General features: G+C 33.3%; 5 protein-coding genes and 1 non-coding gene across 9 annotated transcripts; 2 read left to right on the forward strand and 4 right to left on the reverse strand.

The window, feature by feature from the left end:
- Positions 1–316: 316 nt before the first annotated feature.
- Positions 317–3446, reverse strand: LOC148201816 (uncharacterized protein At1g01500-like). 2 transcript variants are annotated; one of them, XM_088110320.1, is made up of 3 exons: positions 3017–3446; positions 1383–2217; positions 317–891 (listed from the first exon to the last, which is right to left on the reverse strand). In XM_088110320.1, the coding sequence occupies exons 2-3, from the start codon at positions 2076–2078 to the stop codon at positions 664–666; spliced, it is 924 nt and encodes a 307-aa protein (XP_087966446.1). In that variant the 5' UTR covers positions 2079–2217; positions 3017–3446; the 3' UTR covers positions 317–663. The 2 variants fall into 2 exon arrangements, with proteins under 2 accessions (XP_087966446.1, XP_087966447.1); XM_088110321.1 differs by lacking the exon at positions 3017–3446 and adding an exon at positions 2579–2977.
- Positions 3447–5755: 2309 nt separating this feature from the next.
- LOC124847503 (uncharacterized) lies at positions 5756–8610 on the reverse strand. 2 transcript variants are annotated; one of them, XM_047325012.2, is made up of 3 exons: positions 8455–8610; positions 8252–8370; positions 5756–6247 (listed from the first exon to the last, which is right to left on the reverse strand). In XM_047325012.2, the coding sequence occupies exons 1-3, from the start codon at positions 8577–8579 to the stop codon at positions 6228–6230; spliced, it is 264 nt and encodes an 87-aa protein (XP_047180968.1). In that variant the 5' UTR covers positions 8580–8610; the 3' UTR covers positions 5756–6227. The 2 variants fall into 2 exon arrangements, with proteins under 2 accessions (XP_047180968.1, XP_047180967.1); XM_047325011.2 differs by lacking the exon at positions 5756–6247 and adding an exon at positions 6760–7075.
- Positions 8611–8744: 134 nt separating this feature from the next.
- On the forward strand, positions 8745–13860 carry LOC124847502 (phenylalanine--tRNA ligase alpha subunit, cytoplasmic). Its single transcript, XM_047325010.2, has 17 exons — positions 8745–9050; positions 9127–9219; positions 9633–9689; positions 10107–10162; positions 10278–10370; positions 10484–10574; positions 11072–11109; positions 11215–11253; positions 11894–11970; positions 12054–12138; positions 12237–12333; positions 12582–12678; positions 12801–12872; positions 12983–13049; positions 13137–13262; positions 13425–13479; positions 13582–13860. Exons 1-17 carry the CDS (start codon positions 8781–8783, stop codon positions 13633–13635), a joined length of 1467 nt encoding a protein of 488 aa, XP_047180966.1. The 5' UTR covers positions 8745–8780; the 3' UTR covers positions 13636–13860.
- A 25-nt stretch (positions 13861–13885) lies between these two features.
- LOC148201817 (transcription termination factor MTERF2, chloroplastic-like) lies at positions 13886–17408 on the reverse strand. 2 transcript variants are annotated; one of them, XM_088108980.1, is made up of 7 exons: positions 16593–17408; positions 15856–16264; positions 15431–15646; positions 15143–15250; positions 14721–14995; positions 14453–14628; positions 13886–14215 (listed from the first exon to the last, which is right to left on the reverse strand). In XM_088108980.1, exons 1-7 carry the CDS (start codon positions 17258–17260, stop codon positions 14205–14207), a joined length of 1863 nt encoding a protein of 620 aa, XP_087965106.1. In that variant the 5' UTR covers positions 17261–17408; the 3' UTR covers positions 13886–14204. The 2 variants fall into 2 exon arrangements, with proteins under 2 accessions (XP_087965106.1, XP_087965105.1); XM_088108979.1 differs by having other exon boundaries at positions 13886–14628; positions 16593–17406.
- An 82-nt stretch (positions 17409–17490) lies between these two features.
- Positions 17491–17562, reverse strand: TRNAQ-CUG (transfer RNA glutamine (anticodon CUG)). Its single transcript has one exon. It is a non-coding gene; the product is annotated as a tRNA-Gln (tRNA).
- Positions 17563–22201: 4639 nt separating this feature from the next.
- LOC124847505 (small RNA binding protein 1-like) lies at positions 22202–23215 on the forward strand. Its single transcript, XM_047325013.2, has 2 exons — positions 22202–22392; positions 22644–23215. Exons 1-2 carry the CDS (start codon positions 22279–22281, stop codon positions 23058–23060), a joined length of 531 nt encoding a protein of 176 aa, XP_047180969.1. The 5' UTR covers positions 22202–22278; the 3' UTR covers positions 23061–23215.
- The last annotated feature ends 918 nt before the right edge of the window (positions 23216–24133 follow it).

A 24133-nucleotide genomic window follows, 5' to 3' on the forward strand; every position in this document is an offset into this window, starting at 1 on the left:
AACTTTGCACAACCATCCACCTAGGCAGACCTGTAAAGTTCTCTTTTACTTCACCTGTCTTAAACTTATCTCATTCCACATATCATTCTATCTTTTATTTTAAATTAAATTTCAATATAATAACTTTACTGATTTGAAGAACCAAAATAAATGAATATCAGACAGAATTGTCATGAAAGAAAATACATCTATGTATAAACACATATTTTTTTCCCATTTTTGAAGAGTATGGATCCTCATGTCACCTCTCTCCCATGGAATGCAACCTTCCTCTGCAATTTCTAATTACTCTGTTGAAGGAGGATTATTACTGTCATTAGGAAAATCAAAATTAAAATAATTCTCCCCTAAGTCAAATGGTGATATCACTACCTCATCAGTTCACCACCTTCATAAATAGATACAATATTGGAAAACTTTTTCCTGCTTTACTTTATGTCATCATATAACTGACACATTATGGCACTAAAAATGAACTATTTTACATACAACAACTCCAAAGAAAAAAATAAAAAATAAAAACTCCACTCAGTAGGACAAGATATTTAGCCTCTTGCCTCTGGACCAAGAGGGATATGGACAAAAATAAGGTTAGCTGTCTATGGATTAAGAGGGAGATGGACAAAAAGCAGAGAATTTTAAGCTTTAAAAATAAAACACCAATCAGAACAACCGTCTTCTAAAGTGGCTAGTGGTGCCTTGGTAGGTTTTAACAAGAAGGCCAACTCCAATGCCAATGCCAAGACAAACACTAAGTCCAATACCAACACCGACCCTAACACCAGCATTGAACCAAGAAAGCTCTCCATCTTCACCATCAGCATATGTTGTTCTTGAGTAGAGGCTGTTATAATCTTCATCTTCATATTTGTCGCAAAGGTAATCTGGAGCCTGCATGATTGACATGTAAAAATATTAAGATGGATGGTCTTTAATTTATGAAAAAGAAAAAGGATCTTCTTCAAATTACAATCTTGGTTATCAAATTTCCACATATTCAAGGGAGAAAATTCAACACTCATTATGTAATGCTGATTAGCTAATTGCATTTGTTACAGCGGGGACCAAATTTAAATGAAGAACTAGACATGAATGGTGTCCTTTTCTTGACAGCTAGCCATAAAAAAACAATACATAAGTGAACAAAATAATTTTAGGAAGCAAAGTAATACGATGAAAGCAGATCATAGGTTATTTTCAGGTCTGAAATCCATCAGATATAAATGCTGTGTTAAACCATCCTACTTTAAAATGACTCAACACAGGTGAATTAAGGCAGTAAAAGCAAAGTCATACATACATCAGTTAACTTATGAAATGGCAGACCAAAAGATGAAAATATAAGAAGATCGCTAATATATAACTGCACAGACACTACTTACCTCAAAAGCAAGTGTAGAAGAATGATGCTTCCCATTTTCACTGGCCTCATGCTCTGGAATTACATCCAACACCCCCTTCTTTGCATGCTTTTTCTGAGAAAGCTGCAAGGATTTTGTTAAGATAATTGGAGTACCCAAGAAGGAGCCTGTAATGTAGACCTCAATTGATGGGAGATTTGAGTCTGGTGATGGCAATTGTTTTCCCTTAAAGAAGCTAGTGCCTGGAATTATGTATGACTCACAGTTCATGCTCCACCTTTGTCCATTATAACTTTCCCTAACAACACCATTGGTATTCCATAATTCCAAGACACCAGAGAGCAGCAGAACATCTCTATCAAACACTTCAAACTTCACACTCCCACTCATCCTTATGCTATCGGTGCTTACAAAAGTCACTTCTTCAGATTTTCTATCTACCCTGTCTCTTTTGAGAAGTGTTGACATCCCATCAGAATATATGCTAGTTCGAACACCATTAACTTCAAGAAGAGTGTCGGGATTCAAAGGAACATGGTTCAATGTAAGAAACCCAGGAGTGGAATCATCAAGCTCACACTTGCACACTCTTACATAGAATACCTTTATGTCCAGCCAAGGTAATGACCCCTTCAAGGAGGGTTGATAAGAGTGCCTCGCAATAGAGTATCCATCCTCAGTTGATCCATTTCCGTTCGCCTTAGAAGAATTCTCCATAGCCAGACAGTCTAATTCTCCTCCTCACTCAAATTCTTAATTTCCATTGGGACAATAACTTGTGTCAACACTAATCCACATGAAGCACAGACGCCAGCAACGAAGTGAATTCAGTTCAGTTTCATTCACAGAAGAAAATCTGGACAATAGGAGCACAAAAAAGACAATCATCTATACATCAGTATGACAAAGGGAAGGGGAATTAAATCTAAAAATAAAGAACCAACCCCATTAACCTTATGAGACATCTAGATTTCTGAATGAAACAAAGCATAAGAAATAATAAACCGATAATAAAGATTAAAAGCAAACTAATACTAAAATCAAACAAGCACAGTTCCACTTAACACAAGACACAACCCAGTTGAGAAAGATAAAGAAGATGACAGCATCCCACCCAATCAGATAAGGTAACCGTAAAAAAGAAATTGATTCAGAAATCGATATAGTAGATGAATCGAAGAAAGAGAGAACAATAAAGCGAATGTAAAGGTTCGAACCTGAAGAAAGAATAACCAAAAAAGAGAGGATAAGAGGGAGTGAAGGAGATAAATCAATAAACTCCTCTAGTATGTACAAATTTGGAGGCTAAATCAGCAGAAAACAGTGTCTCTTTCTATAATTCCGTTGATACCCATTTTTTTTAACAGTGAATTATACCACAACAAGACAATCCACCAATTTGCCGAAGTAAAACCATAAATTCTAAGTGTTTAACCACACACGTACAGTGAAACAAAGAGGAAGAAACGGATCACACACAAAAATCACAAAGGAAATTAATTTCCTTTCTATAGAATTAGACAGAATAGCCGGCAAAAGACGACAGAGAAACACGACAAAAGTATCACTAGCAGGAACCACGCATTGGTGCGAATACATCACCAAAACCGGAAACGCATTATTTAACACCAACCACCACACCACAAGGCACTCACCAAAGGAAAAAGAAAGGAAATTTGTAATGGAGCAAAGGAAAGAAAGCTTTTTGGCTAACACCCAGAATCGGTGCCAGGCACGAACGCCGAGGAGAGAAGCGGAGGATCTATCCGAGCACGGAGATCAGACCCAAGTCCTCAAAACAAGGATTCTTCTCTGTTTGGTTGAACACGACAGAATGAATCCAGATTATATAGAAATATGGGAAGAATCCAGATTTCATGTTTTTTTTTGGTATTTTGAAGTGATGAATATAAAATAAAAATTGTTATTTTAATGGAGGAAGTGGGGTCCTTCGGTATCTGTTATTCTCAAGATCTTATCCACGGAAAATAATACATCCATAAGCACAAGGAGAGGGAGATGAGAGAATGCATTGTATGAAGTTTTAAGGGTTGGTGTGTGGGTGAATTGAAAAAGACGTAAATTCTGATCTGTTTGTGTTTCTCAAAGCCTCGTCCTAATAGCTGTTGAGAGATGTATTTGGATGGATACCTTGCAAAGTTAGAATTGCTAACAAACAAACATACTTTCCGTTTGTTTCTTAATTTTCATTAAAGACGTCAAACTTAGTCTAAATAAGTTTATTACATCTGTCTAATTTGCCCTTCGTTATCATAAATTATTTACATTTTAAAAATAATTACCAATAAATAAATAATTACCAATAAATAAAATTGAGGCGACTTTCCTTCGCTAGTGTGAATAACATGTGATATCACGAATGACTAATTATTAATTTGTTTGATGACATAAAGAAAATGAAAAAGTTGAAAATAAAGATGTTTCTGTTTTAAAAGTCATTTGTTCTAATCAAATAAGAATTATTGCTATTCATGTCTTTCTTTTGCTTTATTTTATTTTTCCTTTTCACCGTAAGAGACAAAGTCTATCATAATCTACTGTACAAAAACTTTAATCCACTGTTCAAGAGTAAATGAAATAAGTTTTTTATTTTGACCTTATTTACTCAATATTTAATAAATATATTAATTTAGTTTTCATGGTCACTCTGTCTATTTTGTTAATATTAAATATCAGTATTTTAAGATAATTATTTGTAAGCAATATTAATTTAAGAGTTAAATTCGTATGATAAAAATAACATATTTATTAAATATTTAGTATTAAAGTACTAGAAAAAAAATAAAAATACTAGTTTTAGCACATGATAATTTGAAAATTAAAAAAAGTCTTTAACCTTAGCTTCATCAATTTAAACGGACTTAGGTTTATGCATATCCTTTTTCTGGTCTTGGTTTTGGTTTAGTTGTTTTTTTTATAGTTTTGGTTTAGTTTCAGACAACTACATAATAAAACTGATGGAGAAGACCAATCTTTCTCTGTTCGTCTAACAAACATCTTCTAATAAAAAACCATTCACTTTCTTTGAAAAAACATTCACTTTCTTTATCCTAAATCCGCTTTGAGGACGAACGTGAACAAAATAGTAAACTAAACACCAAGTCATACTAATAGTCAAAAGTAAATTAAATTGTATCATTTGTTATAATTGAAAGTGTTACATCAACTAAAATAATATTAATTTTAAATATACAAATAAATACGAACCTTATTTTATAAGACTAAAAATAATATTAATTCAGAATATATATTCATATTATAAACTAATTTTATAAACTTAAATTAAATTTAAAATTCACTTCTTAATATAACATTAGTTAATCACCTATCATCAAACAATAAATATGCAAAAGTAACAATATTTATATTATTATATTTTAATATCTTATTCACATTTAAATAATATAACGAAGATTATGACTAAAATTTATTCTCATAAGATTGGTTAAACATTCATCATCAAACAATATATTAATATTACGTTCGAAATATAAAAAAATAACAATATTTATATTACTATGTTTTAATATCTTATTCACATTTACATAATATAACGAAGATAAATATATATTGAAGTCTTTAAATTTTCCATCAGGTTTAACGTTAATATGCAAACTTTAAAAGTTAATTAATTTTGAAAATTTAAAAATATTTGAATTTAAACATTTTATCAATTATGTGATGGTAAAAAAATGTTACTAAATATTATCTTTATAAATAAATAATAACTAATATCAGATATTAAGTTAAATTATTCATTCTATAAATTTTTTATTATAAAAACTGCCACTAAAATTTAAATTTAGAAATAAACAGACTAATATTTAATATTTTTAAATGTTTAAAAGACTAAAATCGTCTATTAAAAAAACAACTAAACCAAAACCAGAAATGGATTGAATGACAGCCAAGATAGTAGTAATGTTGGACTTCATTTTCCAAATTTAGGAATGTAAGGATGATAATTGTGCACATGCCTATATTGAATTTCCATTTTCCGCTAATCCCTCATTACAAAATTCAAATCTGGAAAATTGGACTACTTCATTCCCACAAAATTACATTAAATGTCTTTTTAGAATAAATGGTTCTAGTACCTCCTTCATTTAAGAAAAGAAGTGTCTTATAATACCTTGTAAATGAGAATTCAAATGGGAACTAGTCTCTGACCTAACTGAAATACCAAACGAATTTAATCAGCAAACCAAACCTTTTGCTAGAACCTCACCCCACCAAAATAGCATAACACTAAGTGCCCGGCATGCATGTGCAATTGGGAAAGTTCGACCCTAACATCATAAAAATAACACCTCCCCATTCCCATAACCTGGACAAAACGTTGAAAAAGAAGAGGGGGAGGATAAAAGCATGGCTCACATAAAAGTCTAGCAGGATGCTAAATACTATACTAACGAAAAAATAAATTCAGCTAAAACTGCCTCCAAATTCTTGGCCGACCATACATGTTTGTGTAATGAAAAAAATCTTCGAAAATAAAAAATCAAATTTTAAGAAAGTTACAGACAATGCTTTCTAGACCAACTGGAACTGGTAAAGAGTAGCTGGGCATTTTATGAAGCATAACTCGAATGGGAGGTGAAAGATTATTCAGCAATATTTGGAATCGTTACCTTATATCACAATCTGGAGGAAATTGATAGGAGGTTTAAATTAGTAATAGAACAGCATTGTTTTTCAAACTGGATTTTGATGCTCCAAGGTGGTATGAAGGGACTCCAATTCATGTGACAGCCACAAAGGAATTAAACCAGGAGTATGGTGTGAGGCAACATTAAGTCTATGGCAACCCCACTATAATTTGATATGATGGAAACCTTTAGTTTGTCACCGAGGAACTGCAAAGTCTAGGACAAATCAACGAAAAATATGGATTACAATCAGCAGGAGGGAATAAAATCCAGGGAATTAAGTTTGAAGCATTTCATTTTCCTTCCCAATAGACAAGACGAAGAAAGAAGTTTCAACATGAAAAAATAAGGACGGAAATATCTAACTCGTGAGAAAAAGACCACATATTATGTCCTCGGTCAAAAATCTAACAGCACAAACCATTGCTCTTCTTGACACCATGAACTTCAAAATTTAAATTTAATGTTACAACTATTATGAAATCACGAGATATTTTAGCTATTCACGTATAAGCAGCCCCAGATTAATTTCCGACAATTTTCTGTTGTCAACTTAGTTTCACTTCTCATTGAGGGCTAAATTGATAGTTAAATACAATGCCATTATAGCATTAAAGTGGCATATGTCGAGAGAAAATAATTGGACAGGTCATGACACTTTAACTAGGAACCAACATAAAATAGATTAAATGACTAAATACACCCCTTTGATCCCTAAAAGATATATCTGCAACAGAAACAACATTTTGACATCCTTAAAGAAGCTTGCATCATATAGTTAATCCTTCCAAAACCATTCAAGAAAATTTTCAGGAAAGAGTAATTATGAGCATGTTGGTCACCTATTTTCAGGCAATCACGAAATTCAATTATAATAATCTGCATTAGGAGAGATTACAATACAATTGACAAAAAAAATTAAAAGTTTGAAGTTCTATTCCCACACTATGGTGAGACAGAGAGAAACTTATGATTTTCTCTTTCTCATTTTTTTCTTTCATCTTGAATGGATCCAGCTGGCCTGTCACAATGTTTTTTCAAGTCCTAATGCAACAAAGTAAAAGAAGTTGTCAGGATGTGCACAAAGAAGACAGAGGTAATTACCACACTAGGTACCCATCTGACAGTGATACTACCACCAAAGAGGTATTTGGTATGTTCTTATTTTAGACCAGCATGTCAAAACATCTAGAATCTTGTACCCCCACATTCATAATGTAAACGATTAAAGGAAACTTAGGATATTCTGATAACCAAGAACTCCTTCTTGATATGTTACTATAAATGTTTTATAGCAAGGATGGTTCTCTATAATTCCAAAGACATTCACATGGTTTTGCAATAACAAGTTACCAACAACCCAAAAAATATTGCCCCCAGCTCACCAAAGTTGAACTCGTACCACAATCAACTTCAAATTTATGAATATGTAAATGGGACTAGTTTTGTCGAGAAACACTATTTGGTAATATACTACCCTGAACAATTGATTCTAATTATCCGTCAGATTCTTCTAATATGCTTTCATTAGAGGTGGGAACAAGGAATATTGCGGAGTAACACAGTTTATGTTACAAAATCAATGGGAATATATATAAAAAACAAAGACATTATATTGGCAGAATAGTAGCAATTTTCTAAGTTTCAAACTAATCATGGCTCATGTATTCTGCGCAAAATCCCTCATTTTCAAAACACTATCACACAGTCAATAATTAGGATTACAACATAAACAGCATATCTATCTCAAATCTCATTCCCTTTCCCGAAAATTTTGATATTTTCACACCAACTTTCTCTTATTGAACGTCTGATATGCCAACTGACAAATCAATGGAATCTGAAATACCATGGCCATGCCTTGTTTCATTCTTCTAAATTATAATCAAAGGCAGAGCTTGAAATAGAGGTGTGAAACGGGAACGTTAATTCCAAAGTCCATGTAATGAGATTTAATTTCATTTTTCCCCATATATTCCTTTGTTTTTAGACTTACAATTATCACTTTCAACAAAATTCCCGTCACAAATTGCGATAATATTTTGAACCTAAATCTAATGGACGCGTGTTATACTAGAACATAATTAGCTCCCGAAAACATCGCTGTTAGCTACAAGCATAGTGCAAAAACAGACAATACAACACCTATGGTACCATTATCGACTCAATTACGAGTAAAAGAACGCGTAGTGTACTTAAGAAGAAGCATAGAAGTAGTACCTCGAGAAAGCAAGCTCCAGCAGGAGGAATCCAGGGCGATATTGGACGTGAGCCTAGCGTTCGCGATAGCACTGTGAAGAGGCATGAACGACTCAACGCTTCTCACAACCGACAAAACCCTATCAAACGCGAAATTCATCCATAATGTCAACCGCAAAAGGCAATGCAGATCAATAAGAATTGTTGATTGAAGCATGCTGTACCTTAAAGCTCGAGGGATGCGTGTTAAGGAAGACGAAGAAAACACAAACTGCGTCGTTGAGCTCTGGACGAAGGTTCCGGAACGATTAGCGAAGGATCTTGACGCGACCCTTACCGCGGAAGCCATTATGCTAGAACCCCGTTAGCCTAACCGGAAGTGGTACTAAAACCCTACTATCACTTACTCAGTCTTGTTTTTTTTTATTGGGCCGGCCCAACACGAGTTATGCGGCCCAATAAGGGCGCCGTACGAAACCTATCTCTCTTATTCCGATTTTGTTTCTAAACGCAGTGTGGTCTGGTGTGCGGCGAAGCTAAGAGTGTGAGAATGGCGGAAGAAGCAGTTCTGGGCTATCTAGAGAAGAACGAGGAAATTACAGACTCGGGTGAGTTCGCAGCTGAACGCGGCATTGACCATAACGAGATCGTGAACGTGATTAAGAGCCTGCACGGTTTCAGATACGTGGATGCGCAAGACATTAAGAGAGAGGCATGGGTGCTAACTGATGAGGGTAAAACCTATGCCACTGTGGGATCACCGGAAGTTCAACTCTTTCTGGCCATTCCCCCGGAGGGTATCTCTAAAGAAGACCTTCAGGTTATTTATATGTCTGTTCACTCTCCTTTCTGTAAATTTATAGGTTTTGTTAATCGAATTTGTTTGCTGGTTGTAGAAAAAGTTGGATCCTTCGCTCTTCAAGATAGGTTGTGCCCAGGCTGCAAAGAACAAATGGGTTGATATGGGAAAACAATTGATTTCTAGAAAGGTACGTTGTGTCTCTTTATTAAGACATTAATATTTTTGTAAGGAAAATTGGGTTTTGCGTGCTTGGACTAGGTTATCAGATAGATGGAACGATTCTCTCTTTATCCGAGTTGAGTCGCCTGAGTCCATATAGTGAATTCATTAGGAAAATCGGTTTTGACCCTTTTTCTTCTCTCTCGAGTTAGCTTGTATTGTGTGCCAGTACATTTGCTATAGGTTGCAGAGAGAGAGTGTGTGTGTGTGTCTGTGTGTGATTATTTTCATTATTGCTTTTCTGCAATTCTAGTTTTAGATTTTCTTTACTTCGTTTTTTGTGCATTTGCCTGTAGTAGAAGTATACCACATTTTGTGCAGCCTGTGGGGATGACTTCATGATTTACCGAGTATTTTAGAGAAGTCTGTTTCTTGTCGCAGGTTCAACATGTGGATGACAAGGTCAAAGATCTTCTTATTCAAATACAACAAGGGCGGGTATGTGTACTAATATGAATATTTTTTACTGAGAACTTTTTAAGTACTTTTAAATGTTGTGATATACGAGCTATGTTAAATCACTAGCTGGGTACACTACAAGGTAATGTCTTTTGTTGGTACCAACCATTTTTTAAATGGAGTTGTTTTTGGGTATATGCACTCAAGGTAGGACTTATGTGTGGAATAATACTTTGGGGGAAATGGCAAGGTTTTATAGAGCATCATACTCAACTCAACATATGAGACAATTACAAGAAGTGGAAAGGGGGGATTTGTTTTGAACTATTATTATTGTTGAACTTTTCTGCTTCCTCCTTTTAGAGTTTTTTAGAGAATCTTATAGTTTTCTTCAGCAGTTTTCCCTGATAAATTGTCATGTCTGATTAGAAATTTTACCATATGTTGCAAATGCAGAACATTGGTTCAGATGAGATCAAAGCACTCAAAGCAAGAAAGCTCATTGTCCCACAGTAATAATAATTTGTCTTGGTTGTGTTGAATAGTTTTTTGGATATACTTAATGTGCTCTAAATGACTTAAGTATTCTTTCATTATTAAAGTTCTTCTTGGTGTCTTGTGATCTAGAACGTGGAAGGGTTACTCCTTGAAAAAAGGTCCAAATTATGCGCCCAAAAGAAAGAAGGTCGTCACTGACCTGACTCGTGATAATTTTCAGAGGTATTTTTTTTCTTAAACTGAAAGTGAATGGTTATAACCTCCGGATTCAAATGCCTACTTTGTGCAAGACATTATTTGCGTATCTTATGAACTGACTTTATTTTTTATGTCAGTGGTGAGTGGAAGGAACTAGAGTTCAAGGAGTACAATTATAGTGCTAAAGGTCAGCCTCTTGAGGGTGGCAATCTTCATCCATTGCTGAAGGCAAGGAGATATATCCTGTTCTTTTTCCCCCCAACCTTTATTTGATATTTAGATTAAACTAATATTAAAATAGTATATGTTATAGAAACTTTGTTCACAATAAATAACATTTATATTCTGGAAAACAAATAAGAATATAGTTTATTTTTACATATTTAAATTTTATACTGAGAAATTTTAGAACTTATTTATGTTATAATGGAGGCGATCTCTTCCTTGTGTTGTGTTATTTGCCTGTCCCTAGCCCAAAAAATTGTGGATGATTGTGCTTGGCTGTTATTGGCAACATAAAACTTCGTCAAATCCGAATGATGTGTAGATAGACAATTTCATTATGACATTTCAGCTTTTTATAGAGCACAATGACAATGGTTAACATACTTAGCCGACCTATGGGGAGAAGAATTTTGTTATTAATAATGGCAATACTATGCCCAAAAAAATACTTTTGACAATATTTAATGTGTTTAATACTTCTGAAATTTCTCTGCTTTCAGGTACGATCTCAGTTGAAACAGATTTTCCTCTGCATGGGGTGAGTTCTATATTTGTTATTTTGGAAGTACGAAGTTTTTTGTGTTAAATATTCACTTCAAATTAAAAGTTTAACAGTTTTTAATCTTAATTTTTCGTACTGCAGGTTTGAGGAGATGCCAACAAATAATTTTGTTGAGAGCAGGTAATTGTTTGAAAAAATTTATATATTAAGCTCCTTGTATGTACCCTTTCAACTAAAACAAGATATCCGGTGTTAACCAAGGTTTTCAAGCAAGCAGGTGAAACAAATGTTCCAAGTGTTTGAAGGCAGGTGCCTCTTTAGCAAATCTTCAGTATAACTGAAAATCAAAGAAATGTCCTAGACTTTGGACATCTCAACTGTTAGAGATTTTAATTCAGAAAATAAAATTCTCCCCTTCCAAGAATGAATGTAGCTTTTGTTTTGTTGGAGTATTCAAAGATGATATTATCTTCTGTAAACTGTTTCATTGGACCTTTGAATGACATCAAAGTAACTAGTGGAGCTATTTCTCTTTTGTTATCATAGAGAAATGACTTGGAAAGGTTATTTTTGTAGTAACTCGAGACCTGGAGAAGAAACTCTTGTTCTATATTGTGAACAATGCATTGCAACATCATAATAGAAGTTGCATTTATATATTTTCTAAATCTAGATTCATTTTGTTAAATCTGTGCCCTTGACTCTTATATGTCTTATGTAGATAATAGATTTTATCTTTAAAAGTATTAAATCTAACAGGCTATATAATGTTATAAGTTTTTTCTCATCATAAATTTTACATCTGAATGAAAATCTGCAGCTTCTGGAACTTTGATGCCCTGTTCCAGCCCCAACAACACCCAGCTCGTGACTCACATGATACGTTCTTTTTGGAAAGTTAGTAAAACCTTAGTTGTTTTCGTCATGCTAATCTTGTATCATCTGTTTCTATTCTGAGAACGTGAAACACATGTCTGCAGCTCCTTCAACAACAAAGGAATTGCCAGAAGATTATGTTCTGAGAGTGAAGCAAGTTCATGAATCTGGTGGTTATGGGTCTAGAGGGTATGACCTTGACCGAACTCAGAACTTATAGCATTGGCTATTTACTATCAATAGAGGGATATGCTTTCTGTAAAACATTGCAATTTCTTTCTTGGTAGATATACATATGACTGGAAGAGAGAGGAAGCAAATAAAAACCTCCTGCGAACCCATACAACTGCTGTTTCCTCCAGGATGCTTTACCAACTAGCACAGGTATCTGTATGAACTTGCTGGTGCCATGTGCTTGTGGATGCATATCATTACATACTGTTTGGTGCCGTTCAGGCCCCCTACTATTCTTACTCTTCCTGATGATTTTAGATGAAATATCTTAATAATGTCGACATATTGGTTTCAGCTGGACTAATGACACATAATACGTGATTATCTTCCAAGTTTCTAGCTCTGAATTGTATATTGCATGATTCCTTATTTTGCTCTGCATTTTGATATATATGCAGAAACCATTTGCCCCCAAAAAATATTTCTCTATCGATCGTGTATTCAGAAATGAAGCAGTTGATCGGACACATCTTGCGGAATTCCACCAAATAGAAGGTATTTTGGAGCTATCCTGACCCTGTGATTTTAACTCTGCAAATTGTTCATGCACAAACGAAAACAGATTACCTTTGGTGGTCCTATTTTTATGCATGTTACAATTTTATGTTTTAATTCAGGTCTTGTATGTGATCGGGGACTCACTCTGTCCGACTTAATAGGAGTCCTGCATGATTTTTTCTCACGCTTAGGTAATGTTCTCCTGTACTGAAAAAGATTCAAATGTTAATGAACGATTGAAAGGCTTTAGTAGATTGAAAGGCTTTAGTAGTAAGTACGATTATTCTGTTATTGAGTTTAGGCATGACCAAACTGAAGTTCAAACCAGCTTACAATCCATACACTGAACCTAGCATGGAGATCTTTAGGTGAGTCTTTCTGTAATGATTACTTGGCATGTCCTTATCTGATTTTGGATATCCTGAGATAACTTATTGATCAAGTACTTTCAACAGTTATCATGAAGGTTTTAAAAAATGGGTAGAGGTGGGAAACTCCGGCATGTTCAGACCTGAAATGTTGCAGCCGATGGGACTTCCTGAAGATGTCCAAGTTATTGCGTGGGGGCTTTCCCTTGAAAGGTGAGAAGAGCCATACAACACTATTACCATTACTGAGAATAAAAAGAATTAATTTCTAAAATTTAAATTCTCATTATAATATTGCCGCACCAAAACGACAAATAACGGAGCTTATAAAATGTAGTGCAACATGTTGATTTAACTTGTTTTACCTGGAAACAGGCCAACGATGATACTATACGGGATCGATAACATCAGAGATCTCTTCGGACACAAGGTATTTTTAAGGGATAAATGCAATCTGGTTATTTCTGTCCATGTAGTTTAAATTAAATATTTTTTAAACATACCCAGTGATGTTTTTTTTTTGTTTTCGCAGGTGGATCTTGGGCTCATAAAGAAAAATCCTATATGTCGTCTTGGAATTGATTAAAGTGATTCATGTGTATCTCTTGTATTTCTTATGAGTTATAGATTGCAATTTATTTTGCCCCTTAGGTTAAACACTTCCTGTAGATTATTAGTTCGATTTTGTATAAGAATTTTGATACGGGAGAAAGTTAGGCCTTTTTGTGTTTATTTTTTCTCGTGTTCTGAAAAATAATTGACGGAAAAGCTGCTAAATTTAAATTTCTTGTAGTTGAGATTTTACGATGAAGTTATTACATTGCAACGACAGGGCGTATCACTACAAGTGGTTTGCTTTTGTTTATTTACCAATTGAACACATTGTCCAATAAAAACTATTGGAATAATTTCAATCATTTTTTGTGTAAAAGCATATACCTCAAACCATCGTAACTCTGCTGATAAAAAAAAAATACTCAAACCATCCTCACGAATAATTGCAAACTGTACACAGGTCAGGTCTTCTCAATTGGAGGTAGTGTCATAGCCTCACTCTGCAGAAATTCTATATTTTCATACGAGACAGCGCTTGCCAAATTGCAGGCTTCTTTTTCTTTTTAAAGACGTAGGAGCCCATTCTCGCCCACTAAGTCTTCAACATTTTTCTGCACTCAGTTTAAACCAAATGTTATCATGTCATTTAGCACCTTCTCTGTGAAGAAAAATTATGATTATATGGCAATCACTTCTCAGACTATTGAAGTTAAGGGACTAAAGTTACTATATACAGCTTTAATTTCTAAAATTCAACCACCATTCTATTTTCTGCAGAGCCATCAATTTTTCTTATGCCTGAGGTGTAGAAATATCTTCAGTGATAACAGATTGGGGATGGGTAGTACCCTCATTCGTGACAGCAGATTCAAATCTTCTGCGCTTTCCAATCAAGTCCTTAACCATTTTGTGGAATTCTTCGTCAGTGCTAGCCAACATATATCTCAGCTTAATATTAATATGGTTCTCCACTAGAACCTTGTGCCTTGGGATAATTCGACCCTCAAGAGAATAACTGAAAAACCTGACAATGGCAAGGGTAAAAAAAAGGAGTAAGAATCAAACACGATTTTTTTTCAAATAATCTACTTCAGGTTAAATATAATTATGTGATACCTTGGAAACTCAATGACATCTTCCAAAGGCCTGACCATGGATTTTCGCAGATAAATATACTTGGGACGAAGGACATCTGGATTGTATCGGAGGAGCAACGGGAAATCAGCAATCATCTCACCCAATTGCCGAAGACGTATGCCAAGAGATAAAAAATATTTTACATTCACATCAAGCTTATGTACTATATTGCATCCCAAGAGCTCAGGTCCAAGAGCCATAACCTTGCCAATATCTTTCTCTGTGACTCCAGCTTTGGTCATCAAGAATATAACCTATACAATGTTCACATTTCAGCAACATATTCAATTAATGTTTCTAGAAGAGCCACACATTTAATTATGGCGATTAGCTTATCATGTTCATGCAGCAATGTCTTTTACATGAAGGAACTAACATGGTTGCTGAAGAAAAGAACAAACCACTGGTCTAATTTTCTTGTGCAGGCTGTAAGTGAGTAGAGGTGGAAACTTCACAAGCATGCTGCCAATCCCTTCATTGTGAACCCCTATGTCCTCAAAAAATTTTACCTTGACAATAAAATAACAAATGTCTCATTGTCCTCAAGAAACAATACAAAAATCATTGGAAACTTTACTTTTTATTCTACTAAACTTTAATAATGACAGCAAAACCAATCCTATGTACAAAGTAGCACTACTAAATCGTACCAGCTGCCACCTTAATCTAAAAAACCACTGTTTGCATACCTTTGGAACAATAGTCTTCTCCAAGTTAGCACAAAACACCATTGGTTTAATGATAAGCATCCTCTTCATGCCATCTCGAGTGATCCCATAATAATACAGATACTTTACAAGAGGCTTCCAATGTTCCTCGATACTACACGCCATCAATTGTGGCCTAAATGCAAGCAATTTGCCCACATCCTCAAGTTGAAGCCCAAATTCTTTTAAGTAATTAACCTGAAAATACATTAGAAGGTTCCCACTGGACATCAAACAACCATCAACTTGCACATCAAAGTAAACTTTATACATAAACCTTTAAACTTCCTTTGTGTTTTATTTGGATGATACTAAAACTAAATAAACTAACAAAGCATGAAAGAAGACGGTGAGGATGCATTGCAAGACAGCTTTATTACTTTACAGTATGCTAAAATCTAATGTACCTTTTCATTCATTTCTTCCAGAGAATAGTAACCAAGAACTTTAGGAAAATCAAAAACCATTGTCCCAAAATCCTTCTCATTTAAACCCATATCTAGGAAGAAATGAGCACGAATCTTCACTTCTTCTAAGCTGTAAGACAATAACTGAGGACAACGACTAATGACATAACCTATCCAATCCCTCCTAACTCCATTGGACTCCAAATATTGAACAATCTCATCCAGCTCCTCATGTCTGCGCTGCAAAATATTATCTCCGGCCTTCAACATTACAACACCGAGAAACTCACCTTTCACACGTACCGATTTCAACCACATGACAAAACTTCTTATGGCCTCAGGTTTTCCTCTTGACATCAAAATGACCTTCGCTATCCGAGGATATGACAGTGCATTGTGCTTCAACCATCTGCACAATCAAGCACAACCTTTTGAATTTGAAATCTCACACTGAAAACACTCGAAAGAAATAACTAATAAGGATGATCATCCCCAAGGTTTTAAAAAACTATCCTTGCCAGCAATTTAGCATCAAGGTTTTTTGGAGTAACTACAATCGTATCACCACTACAATTGCAGCCACATTGGCCGCATTTTGTCTGCAATTTCCCACAGCACCAAAGTTCGTGACAGCATTGTCACGGTTACCGAAGTTTAGAACTTTCATTACCCCATTTGGTTTCACACAGACAACAGAACAAACAGCTTACGAACAACTTGTCAACCTCAGTTCTCACCTAATAAGTGGCACAACTTTAGAGTCGTCAATAACAGTTTTGGCGCGTAAATTGAAGGAGGAGTTTGAAAACCCGGGCAATCTTTTCAAGTTAGCAGCTTCAATCATGATATGATCCAGAAAACCGGATAACCTGCCAATCAAATTAGTAGAGTAGGTGATTCCAAACTTTCCCTTCCGCATGGCTTCTTTGAAAACCTCTTCGGTGACCTTTCTTCGAATCTCGAGAGCGCGCATAATCATCTCCTCCTCCTCCTCTTCCTTCTCATCTTTATCATCAAAGTCCACACCTGATTGAAAGAGAGTGCGGATAGGGGGCAGAGAAGAACCCACATCAGGGTCGCCGGGAGATTGAGCGTAGATGGAACCGGGAAACTGAGGGGTCCTTTTTCTGACGAGGGAAAGCTCCAAAACCTTCACTTTCTCATCGTGGGGCATTGGGTCTAGAAGCTCGCTGGGTTTGGGAATGGAAGTGGAAATGGGTACCCCATCTTTGAGAGCGAGATGCTGAAGGAGATAGGCAGTGGATTTGGAATTGTGCTTCCGGAGAATGGAGTGATGCTCCTTTGGGTTTTGGCAATTGAAAATGGTGCATGTTGTTGTTGGGTTGTGCAGTGGAAACGAGGAACAGGGAAAGTAGGGGTTGTATTTTTGACAAGAAACAAACATCTATTGATTTTTCTTCTTATTTGGTCGATCCGGCACAAAAGAACTCAATGTGAAGATGGAGGTGCAATCAACAATGGATAAGAGGTAACAGTTATCACTCTTATTTGGTTAGAAGCACTGGTTAAGGAAGAACACTGACTGAGCTTTTTGTCAAAAATTATCCTTTTGTTTTAAGATCATGATCTGTTTCAAAAGAAGAAAAACACAAAAATAAAAAAAAAATTGTGATAAGGTCCTACCGAGATTTGAACTCGGGTTACTGGATTCAGAGTCCAATGTCCTAACCACTAGACCATAGGACCTTATTGATAAATCATTGTCTACATTGCAATTTATTAATATCATAATATTATTAAATTATTCATGTTTATAAATTATTAACAAATATAATTTTATCCTAAAGAGTGTTTATATTTTCGCTCTTTATTAATATACTAATTTTAGTTTTTTTTTTTTAATTTAAGTTTTTATTTACATTTTGTCAAAAAATATTTAATCACAAATGTTTTTTTTAATTAAAAAAATCAACCAGGACCGTAATATATTTTAACCACGAGTAGGCTTTTAATATAAAAAATAATATACAATTATATATATTTTTTAGATGGACATTTGTTTATCATAAACACTGACTGTTGCACATCTTAATAAAGTCCAGGGCTAAAAACAAGTATACTAATACACTTCTCCCTTTTAAAAATAATCAAGTATAGTAACAATTTTATTAAGGCCAATTTCTCTAAAAAATAATAATACAAAATTAGACCTAACCTAAATGAAGCATGTCTAAAGTAGAAGACTATTTTTCCAAAATTAAGATTACTTATGTAGATTTATATTAAACAATAAAAATAAAGTATTAATGGTTATAAATAAAATGTGACATTGAAAGTATAAATTAGCATAATCTGCAGTTTTAAATTTGATGTACAAGGATAAAAACGTAGTTTCAAACATGAGATATTTTGTGATAGCGATGTGTGATATTTTGATTTGTCTCGACAACAGCATCATCATCATGTGATGATGGGTCCCATGATGATAGTCCTTTACAGCATACGTCATCTTCATGCCTTCAATTTGTTTCCCAATTTACACCTCAACATAAATTCTTTGAAAGTTGATATTTAGAGATATAAGAAAAACATTCTCTAGAACTCAATAAATTAATATTTTAATTGTTTATTCATTTTTATTTAAAATACTAATTAATATATATATATATATATATATATATATATATATATATATATAATATTATAATAATAGAGGTTTGTCATAGGAATGTTTTTATTTAGAGTATCATTGTTAAATTTATTTTTTCTTTTTTAATAAAATTACCTGAAAAACTATTTTTAAAATTAAGTCAAATTAGTAATATTTTTTTGTAATAAATTATGCATATAAAAAGTCAAAGGAAATAAATCCATCAATTTAAGAAAACAAAAACACTTATTCAAAAAAAATTATCAATCAATACTGTTTTATTATTTATTATTACATAAATATATAATTTGATTTTGACAAAAAGAAGAGAGATTATTTCAGAAAATTAAACAGAAGGTACATCATGAAGAAGAAAAAGTATAAAAGTAAGAGAGAAAGAAGATCGAGAATGAAAAGAAGAAAAAGGACATGGGATTTAGGAATTCTCTAATTAACATTTTGTGCACTTGAAATTTCATGTACCAATAAAAATATCAAGACAGGCATATCTCATCTCTTCTTCCAATTTTGAATACGAGTTTCTATATTCTTCTATTTTATAATTTTTACATGGTGACTTTAATTTTTCAAGTATCTAATTTTGTAAAATACTTATTAAAAGTCTTTTTCTTTAGTATATAAGAAAACAACTTGGATTTAATATTAATTTTTTAATTGATCTATTTGGATTTTTTCAAATAAAAGTTAATGGTCAAACACGACTTTCTTCTTATTTTAAATTTTATGCTTTTTTATTTTGGATTGTTATTTTAATTTAATCTCTCCAAGTTCACCCTCACTAAAAATTATTTTGTCTTTTATGGTAATAATTTTGTTTTTGTTTAAAATCATGGAACAAACAATTATTTTTATATTAATTTGTCACAATCAGTTGTTTGTATCTTTACTACATCTCAAACTCTTTGACATAAATGTTTAGATCAGCTTAATCTTGTCAATAAGTGTCTCATATTTTTCAATTTGTCTCACAATTCGTCTTTTTAACATTAGTTTTGACAGTTAGGAAAACACACTCATCATAAATATGGTACTCGAGTTAATAAACGTGTTTTTTCATCTTTTGCTTCAGTTCTATGATATTTTGTGTATGTTCTACTTTGGATTTTTCTTACTTTATTATTTTCATTGACGATTTATCCTGATGTACTTGGTTTCTTAATGAAAATTTGTTTTGATATTTTTTTTATATTACAAGGTTTCTCAATCAAAATTCAAAATCAATTTGGTATCTCTATTAAAATTTTATGCCCTGACAATACTCGTGAATATATGTCTTCCCAATTTTAGTCTTTTTTAAGTTCGCAAGGTATCCTCCTTCAAACATCTTGCTCTCACACACTCTATCAGAATGGTGTTGTCAAAAGAAAAAATTGACACTTTGTTGAAAGTGCTCTTACTCCTCTTCTTCACCACAATATCCCTTTTTCACTTTGGGGAGATGTCATTCTAACATAAGAGTCGTGAAATTACGTTTATCTACCATGCATTTGATCAATACATACTCATCCTGGTCATACATCACACAGTTCAATATATAATACCAAACAAGCATCAAAGTACCGATACAACTTAAACCTAGCAAGGAATAAGAGAAAACAAGACATAAACCAAAATTGTACACATGACGCCCAATGATAGCATCCTAGCGCCCAACGCTGCACTCACTGGGCAAGAATATCCCTTTGCCCAACACTTGAACTCCATTGGAAAAGTTGCGTTCAGCATAAAAAATGAGCGCTCAACGCTTTGAAGCTCAGTGGCTTGCTATTTTGGCAACACCGAGTGTCATACTGACCACTCATTACTATAACATATGATGGCAAACTCGAAACTAGATTTGGTTGTCCCCAGTAGTACCTATCCAAATGATCAAGATGGAAATGTAGACACTCAAAATGATTCAGAAACAGGTATATAACTTAAATTAAATACCAGTTTGGTGATTTAGTGAGTAATCAAGGTTCAATCGATCAACCTACAACTCACAGCTCAAGAATAAGAATTCTAATGCTTTAAACAAGATTTTTCAATGCATTAACTAGCCAACTAAGTCCTAAATAACCTCAAGGTAAACACCAAACAATAAATTTACTTAAAAAACATTCCTTTAAGATTTCACCTGTTAAAAACCCCTAAAATAGAGTGAAAGTAACCTAAAACTACACATATTAATTACTTACCATCAGAACATTAGATTTATGATTAATAAGGTTCTAGATAAGTTTAAAATGATCTAAAAAACTACATCAAACATTAGTTATATTCTGAAGCTCTTCCTCTAAAAATTCATCTATCAAAACCTCAATTTAGACTAAAAATTAATCCAATGACACAAAATCAAAATATACCGTTAGGATCATTAATAGTCGTATACAAGATCTAAATGATACACGTAACCACATATGATACTGATGTAAGGGAGAAGAAAACAAACTAAAGAAAAATAATATAAATCATTTTTTTTTTGTAAAAACTAATGGATTAGACTTAAAGATCTCGTTGTGATAATCACTTAGACGATATTCGATATTCTAACAAATGAACACTTAGACGATATCCGATCTCGTTGTGAGGATCACACACTTTATTTAGGAGTTAAATTTCTTAAACATTTTTTCTTTTACTAAATTTTAATTAAATTTAATTATAAAACAACATTGTTAATGATGAATTCTAAAATTGTGCTTGGCAAATGGGCACAATTTTCTAATAAATTTACCTATCTGGGTCATTTTAAAAAACTAAGTAAAATAGATAAATAAATACGAATTTAATTATTAAAGATTTTTATCTTTGAAACTCAATAACGAAATATCTTATTTTGAGACACGATTTCAATGTTATAACGTAAATTAATCTAAATGGAATGAAATATATGGATTTTTGAAGGTACGGATATTAATACTCAGATTTTATATATAAAAATAATCTTATTAGAATATATAGTATAATATGATATGACGAAATCTTAAATTTAAGAAGTTTTAAAACTAAAAGATATTTAATTATATAATAAATGAATTTTAAAATTTAAAATATTTGAGACCTACTTAACATATCTTCCATGAATAAAATAAGATTTTCTAAAAATTAAAGTATTTATAAATTGACTTTTTTTATCACTTAAATTTTTATAAAAATAATAATAAGATAAGATTCGTTTACATGTTCATTTAAGTTCATTTTTGATATACATTATAAAAATAAAATAATTATAAAAAATAAATTTTGATATTTTTAAAATAAAAAGAAAAAATAATATCAAATAAATTTAAAAATATTTATGTGTGTAAAAATATATTTTTGTTTTCACTTGATATTTTTTTATGATCCAATTATTGTAAACAATTATGTTGTGGGAACTAGAGAAAATATGGATACTGTGGTTATGATCCAACCCCTCTTTTTGTAAAACAATACAAGACGCGTGATTTTGGCTAAAGAAACACGAAAGAGCTCACTCCAAGCACAATTCTGGTTAAAAATATTGAGATAGTGGTTTTTGGAAAAAAATTGGGTGTAGGAATAATTTATAGGGATTGGGAAAGGGTGGGGTAGGAGTAGCAATGCCCAAGAAAGAAATGAATAAAAAATTGGGCCCAAAATTTGTGATGACCTAATTTGAACCATGATTGATTTAGCTGTAACCCTGGTCTAGGTTCAACTCATAACCTGTAACCCTGGTTAACAGTCCAGCTGCTATAAAACAATCCCTTGGGGTTCACCATTTCATCGTGCAACTCTTATCTCTTCACAATAATCTCAAATTTCTAGGGTTTATAATATTTTCCATGGCTGCAGCTGATGTTGAGTTCAGATGTTTCATCGGTGGCCTAGCATGGGCCACCGACAGTGATTCCTTGGAGAAAGCCTTCTCTGTATACGGCGAAGTCCTTGAATCGAAGGTCTGTTTGTCGCAGGCACCGCATCTGATCCGGATTCGGAATTTGTCGATCCCGTTCTGATCTGTGATCTGATATTTTTTGCGTTACTTGATCTATGATACTTGTGTTACTATATGATTCTTTTTTTACTCACGCCAATAGGTACGTTCATCTTCATCCTTTAATCAAAGGCGAAGATCGATCGGGTTCTATTCGGTTTTGTTTTCGTTTTTTTTCTTAGATCTGATTTTTCATTGTGTTTCATTTTGCAGATTATCAATGATCGTGAGACTGGAAGGTCTAGGGGCTTCGGATTCGTGACTTTTTCTTCGGAGCAGGCCATGAGAGACGCGATCCAAGGAATGAACGGTCAGAATCTTGACGGTCGTAACATCACAGTGAATGAAGCTCAGTCTCGTGGTTCTGGCGGAGGAGGCGGTGGCCGTGGAGGTGGCGGATATGGCGGCGGTGGTGGATACAATCGTGGTGGAGGAGGTGGATACGGTGGGGGTGGCGGCTACGGTGGCGGTGGCGGCGGTGGATATGGTGGCCGGCGTGAAGGAGGGTACAGCCGTAATAGCGGTGGTTATGGTGGAGGAGGTGGTTATGGCGGTGGTAGAGATCGTAGTTATGGTGATGGTGGATCCCGCTCTCGTGGCGGTGATGGAGGAGACGGTAGCTGGAACTAGGTCTTGATGTTGTAGAATAGGGTTTATGATTAAGTCGATTGAAATTAGGTGTTCTGTTTTGCGTGTTGATGTTTGTAGTGGTGTTGTTCGTGGTTTTGACCTTTATATCTGGTTGTTTACAGTTCTTCTGAATGAAATTAAAGTATTGACTCCCAGTGTTAATTTCTGTCAGCTAAGTTGTTTTACTAATTTTTTTTATATTAAGCGAAACAAGATATAATCTTGAAATAAATAGATGTTAATCTTTAGGCCTTACACAAGCGTTATTGCTTTGAAAATCAATAAACTACTTATATGCAGTCGACATATAAAGAACCGAGACCATTATGTAAATATAATATTGTTATTAGTAGCGGTTTAATAGTGAGTAACAAATGTTGCATAATGATTTTAAGAAGACAATTGAGTAGTATATTTCTACTATTTTCATGTATATATTAATCATTCAAATAAAATTATCTCTGACTCTTTTCAGTAACAGTCTTTTAAATCAATAATTTCAACTTGAATTTCTAAATAATTAATTAAAATGTAAAATATTTTAATTTGAACAATTAAATTTAATGTGAGCAGATCTAGTATGACTATACATGTCTAAGTAATTAAAACGCTAAAATTTTGTCCCACATCACTTGAGTTATTTCTTTTCATTTTACTAAGCTATATAAAAAGGCATTTTTCTTCCGATTATGAATTTACAGATGATTTTGATTATAGTTTAAAGATATTTATTTTCTATGTCCAGGTATTTTATTATTTGTTTCTGTTTTTCTTTATGATAGTTGGAAATGTTTATGTTTAATTTTTTAAGAAATCATTTTTATAATATTTGGTATTGATTTAGATTTACATAAACATAGAAATATGATTTAACATGATTTTCTTAATGACATCCGATAATGTTTTATTTCTTGTTAAATTTTTAAATTATGTATTTACCATTTTTATAATATTTGGTATTGATTTACATTTATACCAAATATTATAAACAAAGAAATATGTTTTAACATAATTTATTATTTATATTTAAATTAGATGTCTTGAATAGATTATATAAAAAAGTTATCTATGAT

The sequence above is a fragment of the Vigna umbellata genome, chromosome 3 (assembly GCF_029865625.1).
Source record: "Vigna umbellata cultivar VRB3 chromosome 3, Vumbellata_1.0, whole genome shotgun sequence".
Taxonomy (NCBI): Eukaryota; Viridiplantae; Streptophyta; class Magnoliopsida; order Fabales; family Fabaceae; genus Vigna; species Vigna umbellata.

What these genes read in the sequence shown, in the direction of transcription:
- LOC124847502 (XM_047325010.2), top strand. Translation starts at nt 8,781, where the DNA reads ATGGCGGAAGAAGCAGTTCTGGGCTATCTAGAGAAGAACGAGGAAATT. An exon ending in AATAATTTTGTTGAGAGCAG is followed by an intron (nt 11,254 to 11,893) that starts GTAATTGTTTGA and finishes GAAAATCTGCAG; the next exon opens with CTTCTGGAACTTTGATGCCC. An exon ending in CCTAGCATGGAGATCTTTAG is followed by an intron (nt 13,050 to 13,136) that starts GTGAGTCTTTCT and finishes TACTTTCAACAG; the next exon opens with TTATCATGAAGGTTTTAAAA.
- LOC124847505 (XM_047325013.2), top strand. Translation starts at nt 22,279, where the DNA reads ATGGCTGCAGCTGATGTTGAGTTCAGATGTTTCATCGGTGGCCTAGCA. An exon ending in GCGAAGTCCTTGAATCGAAG is followed by an intron (nt 22,393 to 22,643) that starts GTCTGTTTGTCG and finishes TTCATTTTGCAG; the next exon opens with ATTATCAATGATCGTGAGAC.
- LOC124847503 (XM_047325012.2), bottom strand. Translation starts at nt 8,579, where the DNA reads ATGGCTTCCGCGGTAAGGGTCGCGTCAAGATCCTTCGCTAATCGTTCC. An exon ending in CGCATCCCTCGAGCTTTAAG is followed by an intron (nt 8,371 to 8,454) that starts GTACAGCATGCT and finishes CGCGTTTGATAG; the next exon opens with GGTTTTGTCGGTTGTGAGAA. An exon ending in CTGGAGCTTGCTTTCTCGAG is followed by an intron (nt 6,248 to 8,251) that starts GTACTACTTCTA and finishes GATTTGTCCTAG; the next exon opens with ACTTTGCAGTTCCTCGGTGA.
- LOC148201816 (XM_088110320.1), bottom strand. Translation starts at nt 2,078, where the DNA reads ATGGAGAATTCTTCTAAGGCGAACGGAAATGGATCAACTGAGGATGGA. An exon ending in CTTCTACACTTGCTTTTGAG is followed by an intron (nt 892 to 1,382) that starts GTAAGTAGTGTC and finishes TCAATCATGCAG; the next exon opens with GCTCCAGATTACCTTTGCGA.
- LOC148201817 (XM_088108979.1), bottom strand. Translation starts at nt 17,260, where the DNA reads ATGTTTGTTTCTTGTCAAAAATACAACCCCTACTTTCCCTGTTCCTCG. An exon ending in ACAAGAAAATTAGACCAGTG is followed by an intron (nt 14,996 to 15,142) that starts GTTTGTTCTTTT and finishes AACATTGTATAG; the next exon opens with GTTATATTCTTGATGACCAA. An exon ending in GATGTCATTGAGTTTCCAAG is followed by an intron (nt 14,629 to 14,720) that starts GTATCACATAAT and finishes TGCCATTGTCAG; the next exon opens with GTTTTTCAGTTATTCTCTTG.